The 16,623-nt window shown below is 40.3% G+C and overlaps 1 protein-coding gene and 1 pseudogene across 1 annotated transcript; one reads left to right on the top strand and one right to left on the bottom strand.

The window, feature by feature from the left end:
• Nucleotides 1-5,998: 5,998 nt before the first annotated feature.
• On the top strand, nt 5,999-7,649 carry LOC140855844 (probable WRKY transcription factor 65; annotated as a pseudogene).
• A 4,248-nt stretch (nt 7,650-11,897) lies between these two features.
• LOC105041448 (ras-related protein RIC2) lies at nt 11,898-16,137 on the bottom strand. Its single transcript, XM_073252992.1, is given in 3 exon segments — nt 11,898-12,520; nt 15,649-15,800; nt 15,803-16,137. Coding segments are annotated over 3 exon segments (660 nt in total). The 5' UTR covers nt 15,873-16,137; the 3' UTR covers nt 11,898-12,082.
• Nucleotides 16,138-16,623: the final 486 nt, after the last annotated feature.

The following is a 16,623-nucleotide window of genomic DNA, read 5'->3' as shown; positions in this document are numbered from 1 at the left end:
TCGCTCTCCTCCCGATCCTCAGTAGCATCGGGCTCTCCCCTCCAATCTCCCAGGTGCTTTCCTTTCCACAGGTCGCCTCCATCGTGCCTTCCCTTCGTCGTGCCCTGTCGTCACCGGTGACCCTACAGGCACTCAAGAACCCACCTCTGTCGCCTCCTCCCCCACCTCCATCATGCCTCTCCCATTTCACCCCGTCGTCGCCACCCCCAGTGCTGACCCAAGCATTCAAGAACCCACCTCTGTCACCTCCTCCCCACCTATGTCGCGCCCTCCCTCCGCCACGCTCCATCATTGCCACCCCGTCGTCGCCCCCTCCCTTTGTCGCGCTCCATCAACGTCACCGCCCATCGTCGCCCCCCTCTCCGTCGCACTCCCCATCGTCGCCCCCCTCCCTCCGTCGCACTCCATCATCGCCGCCTCCCTCCGTCGCATTCCATCATCACCGCCCCCATCGCTGACCCTGTCGTCCATCTTCAGCCACCAACTGCAGATTTGATTCCAGGCCAGTCAGAAAGTCGAAGAAGATGGCTAGATGGGGGAGCTGAGGAAGATGGGAGAGTCGAGAAAGATGCGGGAGCTGAGTGGGTTGGCTCAATTGGCTCGGGCCGGGCTCGAGCCTGAGCTCGGGTCGGACTTGGGTCTGTATTTTTTTCAAAAAAATCGGACCTAAGCATGGCCTGAAGCCCCAAAAAATTATTTTGGGCCCGGCTCGGGCAGGGATATGGTCTAGCCCAATCGGTCCAGTTCCATCCCTAATCAACCTCCTCCATGGTCATACTTGCTGGCGGAGAATCTCGATCGTATCTTAGGATGGTTTTTTCAGATTTTTTTATAAGAGAGACGAGAATATGTCTTAGGATAGTGTCTAACATATTTTTGAATTTGATTATTTTTTATTCTTAATTTTTATAAATCATTTATAATTTCTCACAACAAAATTTTATTAATTTTTTAATTTTTTAAATTACTTTAGAAATTCTTTAAGCTCTATTCCAACAGGATGTTCCACATCTCAGCAAAGTGCTAGTATGGTAATATACACAAAGCAATATTAGGCCAAGCAACTAGGATTCTTTACGACATGGATTGTATATGGTGAAGTGCTATGCATCCTTAGATAGTCAGTATCAGAAGATGGATGGCTATTAAACAATATGTATGAGATATGACATGGCATGCACTGTAAATTAATTGTCTTATTAATTTGATGGCCGCCATTAATCTTATTAATTTGATGGCCGTCCATTTCTTAATGGCGGCCATCCACAGCTGCAGCAGAGTGCCGCATGCCGCCGATCTAGGATCAGTGCTCCAGACCAAGAACCAACTTATCTATGGTTCTTATCACGTGGTACGTTCTACTATGCTCAAATCAGGCCCAGGTCATTTTTGCCGAAAGTTTTTTTGATCAACAATTTTTTTTTTCATCAAATTTTTGTCGAAAGTTTATCTTTAAGCCTGTGTCCAACTAGCCCAAACACTTTGATGCCTCAATTTCTCTGGCCTGGGTATTGCCACAAGGGTCAGATGTACGGCGATATCCGAGACTGAGCCACAAAAACGTGATTTTATCAAAGGAGGAAGAAAACAGAAAAGATAGAAGAAAAAGAGTGGAATTTAGCCCGTTGAAGATAGGAAAAAGGTACTGCTTTTGGAAAGAGATTGCAAAGGAATTTGAACCATCGGAAAAGAGTAAAGATAAAAGGCTACAAGCCAGGGAAGCTCCTCAGAATAGTTCCAACCTCCAAGCATATGCTGAAGATATCCTGATTTAAGTGTGGCTGGCACGCTCTATAAAAGCTTGCACCGCCGGAGACGTAGATGACATCGGTCGGGCCTTGCCAGAGAAGATGAGAAGAGGCGTACATGTGAGGTCTATGAATAATAGGGTGGTTCTCCTTTGGCACGAGAGCAAGGCATGCATGGCGATCATCGCATGCTACTGCTGTTCTTGCCAAAGGAGAACTGCCCTGCTATTCGCCTACACACTAGTTTGGAGTGCATATACCAATGCCAACCAAGTATCCCTATGAGTATATTTCATTTATTTGTTTGCTACTTATTTCATTATCTCTCTCTCTCTCTCTCTCTCTCTCTCTCTCTCTCTATATATATATATATATATAGAGAGAGAGAGACATAAATATAGATATATCTATGTTTATGCTTATGAAACATAGAATTAATGGACGAGACAGCTGGCTACAAGGGATAGCCGTTGCATATTTTTCTATCAAATAATTAAGCTTGTGGGCTCTTTAATGCAAGAGGACATATTTTTCTATCAAAAACTAATGCATGTAGGATAATTTTGCATCAAGCTGGAGGTACAATTTAGGTACAACTATTTATCCTTCTTTTCCCCTCTTGTGCATGCATGGAAGAGCTACAGGTAAATAATACGAAATTTTTAGTTGGAGCAGATCCTGAGCCAGTGGACCAATCCAACTACCATCGAAATGCATAAACGCGTGTACATCACTCCTTTTCCTTCTCTATCCTTATTTATGAGTGTTGTTTGTGGTTGATCTGGTCCACTACTTAGCTGGTGTACTTTGTCCAACTAATTCTCTCTCATAATCAAGGGGCTGTTATATATTTGTATCTCAACTAACAAAAACTAGACCTTTTACCTAGACTAGGATTAACAATGGGCCGGCCTTGATCCCAGAGGGTTATCCTACAAAAGATCAAAAAAAAAAAAAAAAAAAGAAGCAAAAAAGAATCACATTAAAAAAAAAAAATCAGCCTAATTTAATCAATGAGCTAAAAAGAAGCAATGTGGAGAGTAATTGCTTTTAACTATGGATTTTACATGATCCCCACCCTGACACAGATAGACTTCTCAAAGAAAAAATGGAAAAGGGGAAAAAAAAATCAAATGAGTATTGACTTTCGACTACGAATTTTGCAAAGTTCCACTGATGCCATAAAGACTTTATAGGTTATCAGCTAAAATAATGATCGGAGGTGAGTGTGCCTAACGTCTTTCTCACATTCAATTAATTTCCTCCATGGATGATCGAACTCCAAGTTAAAAATTAAGAGCCATATCTCTGAAATGCATATAGATTTTTGGGCATTATTGCAATAGGAATCTTTCAGATATAACTATTTACATATTGATTCAATGGAGTACTTTGTCAAAATCTCAGCTGGAAGCTAGGTTGACTCCAGGACTTAATATACTATAAAACACCAGGTAACATGCTCAAATCCTCAATCATGCAAGTTGGCCAAGTTGCAGCAGATATTTTCCGCCCAAGTTCATACAGTAAGATTTGCCCCATCTAACAAGGCATTGAACTTACCCATCGAGAAGGCTAAATTTCGCCCTATCTCCATCTTGAATTATCCGGCAACCAGCTTGTCATATGTTGACTTCCTGAATGATCCATCCATTATCGCATGATACTACTCATTTAATCAGATGTACTCATTGGATATATATATATATATATATATCTACTGTCCTTTTGATTTTCTAAACAGGTTGTTTTATGTATTTTTCTCTTCCATCCAAAATTTGTCAAGCTATTCAAAGAGTTCATCTTAGGTATACTTCAAGTAAACTTCAGATTTACTGGCAAATTTACATGTACGTAATATTAGATGAACAACTAACATGCAGACAAATTTTGGGCTATTCGGATCTCCTGATAGGTTCTTCAGGTCACGTTATTGTTTCGGCCGAGCGAGACCATCCTCAGCCCAAAGGCCCAACTACTAACCACATGTAGTAGCGTCTAATAAATTACGAGCTAGGATAGGTTAAGAGATAGCTGGTTGAGTGGGTCCCTTGATCAATCAAAATAATGGACGAAACGCGGACACCCAGATAAGTTTATCCCAGATACCGCCCGCACGTGACGAATCATTGCATTAGTTTAAGCAGCTGGGCCGCTAGGTCTCTCCGGGTCACAGCCTTCGCTGAAGTGCACCCAAGGAAACTCCTCGCACGGCATTACCGAACCCCACAACTTCCCTCCCATGATACTAAGTGACGTTTGGTGCGTTACATAAATATTATTATTATAATAATATGATTACAAAAAAAATATAATTATCTGATAAAATTATAAAAAATCTTATATTATAGTATTTAATATATACAGTAATATTATTATAAAATTATTTAAAAATCTTAAGTTGCAGTGTTTGGTATATAATTTAGATTACATGAAATATAAGCTAATTTTTTCAAAGTATCTCCATCTTTGCTTTGATTATTGGTCTATTTTTTAGAGAGATAATTTAATTTTGAGGTCAATCTTTTTCGTGACATCATCCATTATATTTTTTTTTCTATTTTCACCAACTAAACTATCCATAATTTATTTTAATTTATTTTGATGAGAATATTTTAATCTTGAAGTTATCTTATTGCAACATTGTAAGATTGTAAGATTATATGTAATCACATACTCATCTTCTTCTAGATAATCAGATTATCTTTTTTTGAGATAATGCAGCATTATATGTAATATAGCATTATCTGTGTGAAAGTAACGAAACAAACAATACAATTTGATTATTTGTTGCAAATTATGTCAAAATTATATACTATCAAACGCCTCTTAAGTTATCATCTTAATTATCTTTGTCCCAGTGGAAACAGCTATCCTGCTGTTATCCCCTCCGACACGAATAACTTGGTAGTGGATTTATATATGGAGATGCCGTGTGAATAATGCTTCAATCAAAACAGGTAGGCGTGAGGAAACTTCCGCTCGTTGAATTAAGAAACAAGAGGCTTGACAAAATAAGAGAGAGAGATTCCAGAAGTTCCAATTGGCAACAAGTCAACAAGTGACGGAGAAAATATTAAGAAAAGAGAATGAACAGAAAAAAAAAAAAAAAAAGGAAAGAGTGATGCTATAACTCGGTGCCAAGTTCTGGCGACGAGTCATGAATAAGATAATTCAATTGATTAATTGTCCTGCCTTATCTCATAGCCGTTGGATATTTTTCTAAGGAAATGCTTGAGTAACTCAAAAATGTTACTCAAAGAGCCAGTCAGGCCATCTGTTGTGTTCTGTTTGATTTGGCTTTGTGAATTGGGCCCATGATTCGCTAGAACCGTAGAAAATGATTGGTGACTTCCTTAAGTGACTTTCTGAGATACCACAGCATTGCTCAAAACCATAGCCAAGTGCTCGTAGCTCCAGCTCTAGACAATGATAGGGATAGGAATAGATTAGATATGGATTGGATTGGCTAATATTCATATCGATCTTGCAACTAAAAATTTTATATCTATTATCAATTTTGTATCTATTTCAGGTTGGGTTGAATCAAATCGGATTTGATTGGATTAAATTTGAAAAAAATTATCATATAAATATTATAAAATAATTATAATTTTTTTAAAAAAATTTAAATTAAAATTATATCTAGATCAGACTTAGAACGGGATATATCATTATTGTATTTGATTCAATCTGCTTCAATATTTTTTTTTAAAAATTTATATATTTTCGATCAATCAATAAAATCGATTTCATTCAAATCAAATCAGGTCAGATAGGGCAGATCAACTAAAATTGTGATCACTGAGCAGTGGTAACACCGATGATTCTCTTGTTTCTCATGGCTTAGTACGGCCTATATTTAGGCTGCCAGACCTCGCTTACGTTGCACATGAACTTGGATCAATTGGGTCCCAGTTGAACCTCAGACCAACAGACCATCTCCTAAGTTCATCAATGAATGCCTCCAACTCACAATCTGGAACAACTCCACGCTCAACTCCCCACTTAAAGGCAGCACCAAAAGGGTTGGTGAATCCTTATCTCCAGCTTGGGGTATTATTCAGTGGAGGACTTTAATCATCATGAGAGAGAGAGAGAGGGTTTTCCAAAATATAGAGAGATCATGTGCCGGATTCCACCTCGTTTTCCCAATAAATGGAGCGATCATGTGCCGGATTCCACCTCTCTTTTCCTATAAAATGTGCTGCTATTTTAACAAATCCAAATGGGAAATAGGGAATGATGGGTGGAGCCGTGGAGGACGGCTCGCTTTCACATCTTTCAATAGTTTAGTTGGGATATTTCCACCTCCCACGTCCTCCCTCCTCCCCCTATGGCCTACAGACCCAGCGCAAGCGTCCAAAACCTCGCGTATAAAATTCACACAAACTTAGTTTAATACTCCATTGATGGATGCGAACAATGACGATTAGAACTTCCCCGTCTGTCTCCATATAGCCCTAAAAGCCGGCTGTGCACCGCCCTATTCCGCTATTCCTCTCCTCTTCTCCTCTCCCTCTTTCTCCACCCTTCTATTCTCCTTCAGCAGAGACGTTCTTTCTTTTAGTTTGTACAACCTTTTCCCCCCTTTTTCTATGTACGGAGGGACTAAGAATAGTGATTAATTTTGGCCTGGTGGGAAACACTGAACATGGACGGCCAGTGCAGCACCGAGTCACGTAATTCCGAGACCGAGGAGGTTGGAATAGCGCCCGAGAATAACGCCCCGAGCCCGCCCGGCGACCCGAAAGCTGCCCAGCCCCTCTCCCCTTCCGCCAAGAGGAGGTGCGTCCGTTGTTTCCACCGGAATTCGTTTGGATCCATCCAATTTAATTTCCCTTCTATATTTTTGTTTGAAATTTTATTACTCCTATTTATATCTTTTAAACGTCGACAACAGCCGGCGGTCGGTCCAGAAGCGAGTGGTATCGATACCATCTCCGGCGACGGCGATGGATCGCGGCCCAAAGGGGGAGCCGGCGCCGGCGAGGGGGCTCCGCCGACCGATTCGTGGGCCTGGAGAAAGTACGGCCAGAAGCCGATCAAGGGCTCTCCTTACCCGAGGTAATCTCCGTCCCCACACTACCGTGGGCCGGGATCCCCGCGCATGGTAGTCCAACAGGTGCAGGAAACGGGAGTATCTAAATGGTATAAGTTTTGTGGCACAGGGGCTACTATCGATGCAGCAGCTTGAAGGGTTGCCCGGCGAGGAAGCAGGTGGAGCGGAGCCGAGTGGATCCCACCATGCTCGTCGTCACCTACTCCTTCGACCACAACCACCCCTGGCCCCTCCCCAAGAACCACCGCCACCCAAGCCTTGGCCGCCGGTGGCACAGCCCGTCGAGGAGCCGTCGCCGATCCGCTCGAGCCCGCCCGAATCTGTGGTTCTGGATGAGAAGTTCTCCAATCTAATCGGAGAAGAGCCGTCCCTCATGATCTACGACGAGATCCGGTGGTTCTCAGACGTAGGATCTCCGTCCTCCACCTCGCCCCTGGCGGCCGCGGAGAATCTGCTTTTTGGCTCGATCTTCGCCAGCGCCGCGGTGGGGCTCCCGGAGGAGTGCGGCGGCGAAGATATGGTCGATGGGGAGGAGGACGGGACGTTCGCGGGGCTCGGAGAGCTGCCGGAGTGCGCGGTGGTGTTCCGGAGAGAGAGGTCGCGGCTGGCGCCGGCATCGTGGTGCGGGAGCACCGGATGAGTCGGAGGCGGCGGCGATCAAGGTGGGGGAGATTTCACCGACCATGACGGCGTGGCGTGCGCCGTACGATTATTCCCTAATTTTTCTCCTTAATTCACGCATATACAGTTTCTTTTTCTTCTCCGTTTACGTTTTCGATAAATGTTTTTTCCGAACGGGAGCTTTAGAAAAATATAAAGATAAAGATGGGGTTTGGTCATTTGTTTGTGCTTGCTTTGGATGACATGGGAAAAAACGCTCCGGCCGCCGGCCATCGTCGTCATGCGTGTGCGGGCCAATGGGTGCCGTCGTCCCATGTGTGTCACGTGTCTCTACTTTACCGCGTGGAGGCCAGAATACCTACTGTTTCTGTTTGCTTGCTGCAATGGGTAATTATTCTTATTTTCCGTAAGAAAATGATGTGTTTCCATCGAATTAAATTCTTTTTAATGATTTTTCATTCCCAAGTTAATAACCTCACCTTTCATGTATTGCACTGAAACAAAAATTTATATTTTTTTTCAACAAACTTTGTGACACCACTCTTTCTAAAATGCTAAAATGGTAGGATGCCTAAATTTACAATCTCATCAATCTCTAGGTGATCCTCTTAAGCTAAGACATTGAACTTGAGATCAGCTTGCTCATCGGATTGTGTGGATACTCAAATAAGTTTCCTCAATTAGTGAAGCCGGGCAATGCTTAACAGACGGCGCGCAACTGTTGAATCCCCAATAGGCCTCTAGCAATCCCCTGTACTCAAAGTTCCTGATTCTTGGGGCAGGGCTTTTTCTGTTCTTTCCTTTCTTGTCTTTTATTTGATGAGAGATTTTTCCTTATTTGATGGAAGTACTTCATCAAGGATCCAACATGATTTTTCGTTTTGACTCCCAAAGAACTTTAGCCAAGGTGAGCCTAGCAATGGATGTAGGTCTTACCTGATTCATGCGGTTGGGTATTGCTCCATTCTATCTAACTTGTTAGAGCAAAAGCCTTGCTTAGGTTTTCTACTAGCAGAACAAATTAATTACTTGTCAAATTAATTAATCATATGTCATAATCACTCTAAATTAATGCAAGTCAAATTCAACTAGATCTATTCTCTCTCTCTCTCTCTCTCTCTCTCTCTTTCTGTGTGTGTGTGTGTGTAAGCATCCATGCTATACTGAGTTGGGAAGTTGTCATAAGTAGTGTCATTCCGAAGTGACAGATTTTAGACTACACAGATTATATTAACTCCTTGTAAAAGAATTTAATAATTTTAAAATCAACTATAGATCATCCAAATTGAAAATTCAACCTGTTGAATATTATCAATATTATGGAAACATCTACAAATCAGAATTCATATATTTTTATACTCTTTAACATATGCATCAAAATAATACAAAAATAAACTGTGTAATTATATTAGTTTGACAAAATATATGATAAGGAATAAAATTAAAAATTCACTTTATAGATTATAATCTACAAATTTTGATACATGATAGATTCAAATTCATGAGGTTTTAATGATCAGATTATAGTAAAATATACTATCATTCTATTAAAAATGTCCATTTTTATATCTACCTAATGATTATCCTAGAGACTATCAAAATACATGAATTTTGATTTATAGACATTTTTTATAGTACATGTCATGTTCAATAATTTTGATCTTGAATTTAGATAGTCCATCATTAATCTTGAATCATTTCTTCTTTTCTAAAATATGTAGTCTCTCTCTCTCTCTCTCTCTCTCTACATATGTGTGTGTGTAAGCACATGTATGCATTTAAGTATGCATGTTTAAATAATAGAATAGCTATGAGGGGGTAGGAGTCACATGATAAAAGACTCCAGGTAGCACAAACAAACTCCAAACTAAAGGGACAAGAGCTACAATCTGGATAAGAACATAAAACACAACATAAGATTAGATTTATAAATCCGGCGAACCTTAACTACTTCACATAGCTATGCCTACATTAAAGTTGATCTGTCCAAGTTGTGGAGCTTCCGCTCCATTGGAAGGGACTTTTCTGACCTCATATAGCATATGCCGGATAGTTCAGCTGGTTTGATATACTATTATTCTATAGGAGCCAGCTAGTGTTCGTCATTGCTGCTGAGTTGATTGTTCAAGTTAATTTACTATATTTGTGTTCAAACATGATAACTAATAGAACACTGGTTGCATGATGTATTTAAACAATGTTGGAGAAAACAAGGTTAAATCACTATTGCTACATGTTTCCATATAATCCCAATAGTTCAAGCCTAATACTCTTGAATTTTGTCACAACCAGAAGTTTTGCATCTCTGAGTAACCTTGTGACACTGAGCCTGAATCTGATCAACTTTATAAAATACAATAGCGGCCACAAAATAGGTCTTGTAGCACAGTTAATGGTATCCAATTTTTTTCACATGCACTGGAAGTCTCCCATTGCTCATACCTTCACTTGGCGGGTGCGGGTTGTATCTTTTGCATAAAAGAATGATTGATCTTCTTTCCCGGCATAAACCGTTGGATCATGATTTACATAGTTGTCGAAGCACAATCTGTTTTGTCATCTGTGTTGACAATGAAGGGAAGAGGTTGGTGGGTTTTAAAAATTATGCAAATCATGATCCAATGATGGACATCGCAAAAGAAGATCAATCATCCGTCTATTGATGAGTGGTGCAAGGTGAGTACAGATATCACTCTCCTTCTACACTTATTCCAATCAAGCTGCAAGTCATTATAAGAGACTGTGACACACAAAACTTACTGCCTCATATTAATCAAAACTTCTTTTGAAAGTGTGTCCTCCAATAACAAAAGCTTTGTCTTTGGTGTAAAAGGTTCAACCGCTCCCTCTTGAAGGGGACTTTTTGGAAAGCTACTAATGCATCTGAGATACAGTTCACAAGAACTTTCTGATATCACTACAATCATTGAGGATACCAAGCACTTACTGGGTGGGCTCAACATGTCATTCATGTAAATGGCTGGACTCTCGAATTAATACTGGCCTCATCACCCCTTATATGTCACATTTTAATAATAACTCTGGTGCTAATGGTCCCCACTTCATTCTCATGACTGCTTGGAAAAATCATAAGCATCAATATTTTCTCACATGATACATTGCACATGACATTAACAAAACTATAGCCCCTATATGTCCTTTGATATGCATCACAACGTGCTATATGCTAGCCCACAACAATTTGAAATTCCCATGACACCTTCTGATTCTTAACCCCTAGCACCTCTGACCAGAGTAGACAGACCACTTAGGGCAAGCCTTTGTTTAAGAAGATACCAGTGGAGAAGATGCCTCAAACCTTCCTCTTCTCTATCTTTTTGCCTCCTTCCATTGGCATAAAGAATTTCCAACAAGATTTACCATACCACATCAAATTAGACAGTGGAAGATATCGTACCATATCGGTTCCGCACTGATATGTGGTAAAGAAGATATATCGATATTTAGTATGCCAAACTGGTCCCATATCAATGCACAGGTTGGCATCAGTACAAGATTCAATATCGAGACCGTAAACTTTGATTTCCAATATTTCCGGCAAGAGAAGACATTCGGAGTCCGCCAAACTTTTGAGTCTTGAGATTCGGATAAGATTCTCCTCAAATTCCAAGCCAACAACCTCCCCGGAGAAAGGCAAATCCACAAAAGGATGTGAAGCATACAATTGAAAATGTTATCCTCTCTAGAACAATTGAATTTTCGTAACTTGTAAAAGAAGCCAAGTGACGTTATTTCTAAAACCCCGTTGGCATCTCACAGTGTGATTATTTTGAATAATGCTTCGATCTTACCAGACAATCATGAGCAATCCTAAGGTTGGTGTATGAAATCCCGTTCATATTTGTTGGCTGGCCCAGTTTCAAATTGTTCGCTGAGTATCCAAGATTTCCTCCACCTTCTGTCAATACTTGAACCTAATGATAGATTTAATGAGGGAAAATTCAATATATCCAAAAGAACCTAAGGCACTCTCCTCACACTTCCTTAATTTATCACATATCCACCTCAACGATCCTCATATCTACAGCCCTTGTGCTTGATCAATTTTCCTCTCAGTCCTAAAAGGACAGAATCTAGCCTACTTTATGCACATTTCCTGCTGTCGATTTACATTCCTCTGTTAATTTATTTGGTAAAGTTGATAACAACATGCTCTTTCTTCCGAGTGAAACTAGTCACAAATGTAACGGTCAATAACCATCGAATCCATGAGTTCCATACTGGTTCATATCTTTGAATCTCATGAGTGGTTCATATCTTTGAGTCTCATGATGAAATCAAAATGAGCAGAGAATTGGTCCTGGATTTGCTTTAACAACAGAGTCCCTAGTACTGTACCTACTCGTACAACAAGCATGCAAAACCGCTTCCTTGATGCAAACTGTTTCAAAATTTAAAAATCTCTGCACCACTGATCATTGCAATTGTCAGTTGTGACAGCAGAATCTGGAAATGTATTTCTTTATGAGTTAAGAATCCAAGTATTAAATGTAACAAATCTTGATGTATTCAATTTCAAGCACATCAGTCCCACAAAATGGTGGTCCAAAATCCACCATGGAAAAAGTTGCATGAAATCCATAACATGCACAAGATAAAGAAACTAAACATCGCACAGCATCACCCTTGCCTAACCCGAGCAGCAACCAGATCTCTTCAGTGCAGAAACATCATCTTTCACATCTATTCTCTCTCCTTTGCTGGGGAAAGCAGATGCTGCATCATCACCTGCCTCAAGGGTCTTCTTGCTCACAATTTGATGAATCTGAGTCAGAATCTCTGAAAAAGCATTATCCACATTTGTCGATTCTAGTGCTGAAGTCTCCATGAAATAGAGTGATTCCCTCTCAGCACAAGCCTTTCCATCTTCGGTTGAAACTGCAACAAGGTGGCGAAGGTCTGACTTGTTACCAATAAGCATGACAACCACACTGGGATCTGAGTGGTCTCTCATTTCCTTTAGCCAACGATTGACGTTCTCGAATGTAGTATGCCGGGTAACATCATAGACGAGTAGTGCACCTACAGCTCCTCGGTAGTAAGCACTGGTGATGGCACGGTACCTGCACTAACCGGATGGAACAACATCACCAACATGTCTGCAATCAGAGATGCACTAATCAATGAACACTCGTATGAAGTCCAGCCTGTGATTGTGACAGATGCTTGCATAACTATACTTTGGAAACATTATTGTGTCTATCCTTGTGGTCACTTGTTAGTTTCATATCTTGATTCATTTGATATCATATGCATGCATGCACAACCTTTACTTAAAGGTACCTGATAGCCTTAATAGGAGCTGAATATGCAAATATATTAAGTTGCTAAGATATAGATTAACTTGATCTCGACAACTTGCTTAATTAGTGGTATCAATTTTCGATAGCAAGATGTCACCCTAAAGATTCTGACAAATATTTACATACGAAGTTCTGCAACATCACCAAGTTGATCTGTACAAACAATTAACATTACCTCCATTTCCTTTTCATATGTAAGAAAGGAGGCAGGCAGCCACTGGGCATGAAATTAAAAAATCATGAAATATATCAAAAGGGAATCATACAGGAACATTATCTCCCACTTATTTTTTTTGAGGTGGGGAAAAAGATTACTAGTGGATACTCAGTCAACATTTGATACTTATAAACATTGAACATTAATTTTGGCAAAAGATCACTGGCCGAGCGAATAGGCTAGCTGGTTAATGAACTCTGATAGTATGATCCAAAAGGATAAGACCAATAGAGCATGACACTTGTATCCACAAGCTCAATTCATTCAATCATGATAAAGAGAGTAAAGGCTCCTGATAGACAACAGCAGGTCATTGATTCATTCATTCACAAAATTTTGACCCTTCCCCTAACAACATCAACTTCTACACTGCAAAACCCTTAGAACCATATTACCATTCTCCAAGGGAACCATGTCTGTGGTCCTCCTCCTCTCCACCTAGCCCTTATTCCCCGGTTTTTCAGTCTTTTCAGAGGTAAGACTTGTCCCAGGGCCAAAGATTCTCTGTCAAGCACTTAGTTGTGAAGCCAAAGCCCTATGGAAGTTTTAATATCTCATAAAAATCTCTTACATGCTTCCAGGTCATATTTCTTCATGTCAGGCTATTGGTCTCAGAGCCTGTCCAACAGGGTTTGGGGTAGTGTTACTTCCCCAACCGTAACCATAGGCCTTCAATAACATGCTTGTAGAACAACACATGGAGTCTCACCTCTCATTCTCTCATATGGCCATGCCCAGGTGTCCACGTATGGGTAGCAGTTTACATGAGACTTTGTTGTATGTCATCTGCTAATTCTCATGCCATGGTCAATGGGTCATGAAAGACTTGTCTTATGGCCATAAAGCATTATACGGGCAAGTCAACTATGTGTGTATGCATACGAGCATACACCCATACATAGAGAAAACCTAGAATGATTTTGAAATTATCTAGCCTAAATGCTTCCCATGAACAATCACTGATAGACAGTTCGAAAAGAAATTCATCTCGTCGATCATGGTCTACATTGTGTAGCTAACCTAGAAATCAAAAATCATGAGTATAGGTAGTCTCTTTCCTATAAGATGTCTTCCTGCAGTTTTTTTGCAAGAAAAAGAGAGAAATGAAACTACCATGCCAACAACCCATCTTGTGGACTTGTGATCTTGGACTTACTCGACCCAATGCAAGACCCAACAAACCCAGCATAAAAACATTCGAGCTAAGTTTTGGCATAAGAGAAATTCTTTGTGCACCGCAGGCGATGTAGAAAATCCAACGTGGAGTGCACCGCTTTGTTCGATTGATCCACATAACCACCGCTTTCCAACGCGTATTTAATGCCTGCAGCTTTACTTTTTCGTTTAAAATTTTGAATGACGAAAATGCTCTTATTTTTTGAAAAAATTATGGCATATGGCATCCTGTATTCAGAAAGTCATAATTTTTGTCCACAGGATGTCATAATATAACGCAGGATATCATAATATGTACAAGACGTCATAAGTTTTTTCAAAGAGTAAGGGTATTTTCGTCATAAAGAATTTTCAAATGAAAAAATGAAACTGCAAGCATTAAATGCGCATTGAAAAGTATTTGAACAAAAATACCCCTTCTATATTATGACATCCTGTAGCATATTATGACATCCTGAGCCATATTATGATATTCTGCATTCAGAAAGTCATAATTTGACGCAGGATGTCATAACATACCACAGAATGTCATAATTTTCTGAGCCATATTATGACATCCTGTATGCAGAAAGTCATAATCTGCTATAGAATGTCATAATCTTTTCCAAAAAGTAGGAGTATTTTCGTCATTCAAAATTTCAAACAAAAAAGTGGAACGTGGACATTAAATATGCATTGAGAAGTAGTGACTATGTAGATCAATCACATAAAATGGTGCACTCCACGTGGGATTTTATACACCGCCCACGGTGCACAAAAAATTTCTCTTTGGCATATTGATACAGAATTCACGTCCACTAAGAACAGCTCATTTTGAGATCCAGTGCTGTTGCCACATGACACCACCGTTCAATTGTTCAAAGACTCGTTGGCAAGGACCTTTTAGTTTCAATAAAAAACACCTAGTCCGGGACAAAAGTATTTTGGCCCATTGTTTATACTCTTGCTCAAAGAGGTCCGAGTTCAATAAACATCAATCAGCTTCTTTGTATTGGAGCTCATATTGAGAACCAAGTTAGACAGCATCCACATGGTAAGTTGGCAACTATAGTGCATCAAGTTGATACAAGACCTAATATTTTTCATTTTGCAAAGTAATCTCCCGGCCCCCGAGTGAGTCGAACCCCCGTCTTTTATATATATATATATATATATATATATATACACATACTTGTATTGTAACTTTCCCTTTCATCAACCAAGTTTCATTGGTAGTCTAGTTCCTTGTACCATGTTTAGCTCCATTCATTAATGGCCTATTTTGGTCACCCAGGTTATATTGGACCATAGCATAAAACACCAAAGAAACTTGAACAAAATTAATGGCTCATTCCGATTCCTATAAAGATCACAGATCCCAGATCCCAAAACTCTCCTTAAACCTTGCCCAGCTCAAAAGAAGAAACTTGATTTAAAAGAAGGTAGAAGGCAAACCAGAGGAACAAAGAAGAAGATGAGGTATTGGAAGTAAAAGAAAGAAAAAGTTAATTATCATCTTACCTTTCCTGGCCCGCGGGTGTCCCAAATCTGGGCTTTGATGACCTTGTTGTCCACGGTCAAGCTCCTGGTGGCGAAATCCACCCCGATGGTCGACTTGGACTCGAGGCTGAACTCGTTTCTCGTGAACCTCGACAGCAAGTTGGTCTTCCCCACCCGGAGTCCCCGATCAGCACCACCTTGAAGAGGTAATCGTAGTCGTCCTCCCCCCTGTACGCCCTCGCCATCTCCTCCAACCAAAAAAAAGCCACCGAAACTTATGAGGAAGCTCTCTTTCTTCCTTAAATTATTAATGGGAGAAGACGAGATTTTGGTCGGCCAGGGCCGGGTGGTGGATTCCATGGATTTTTGAAGGTGAGGTTTGGAATTACGGTTATAACCGGGGGAGATTTGGGAGGGTTTTGGAGGTTATGGGTGGTTTGGTGAGGGGGGGTTTTGGGACATCTGGAGTGGTTGATGTCGTCTTCGGTCGGTCGGGTCTGACCGCTGGTTTGAGGCGACCAACCGACGACAGGTGTTTAAGGACAGAATCAAGTTGTGGACAGCACGTTACCGCCTGCTCTCCTTTTCTTTTGTGCCCGATTACCAGAGCTAAAGCGCGTCATTAGGCAACTAAAAGGGAGACTGTCATCATCCCAAAACTTGTTGGTACATGGATAGGTTTTCATGTGTTTTGCAGAGATGTTTGATCTGCAACTGAAATTGAGATCAAAATAAGAATCAAAATGATTAGATTTTTTGAAATATTTGATTCGTGACAGAAATTAAAATTATAATAAAAATTTAATTTTTTTTAAAAAAATAAAAAAAATATTTTAAATAGATCGCACCATTCTTAATTTTTCATTCTCTTTCGAAATCGGAATCAAAATAAAATTTTTTCTAACTAAATGATTGGAATGGGAGCCATTCATTTCTATTTCAATTTCAGATCTCAACTCCCTTCACTCATCAGGTCAATTGGTTGCTTCCCTCTTA

The sequence above is a fragment of the Elaeis guineensis genome, chromosome 2 (genome assembly GCF_000442705.2).
Source record: "Elaeis guineensis isolate ETL-2024a chromosome 2, EG11, whole genome shotgun sequence".
Taxonomy (NCBI): domain Eukaryota; kingdom Viridiplantae; phylum Streptophyta; class Magnoliopsida; order Arecales; family Arecaceae; genus Elaeis; species Elaeis guineensis.
Note: the sequence above shows the minus strand (reverse complement) of the source record. Positions and strands in the feature narration are given on the sequence as shown.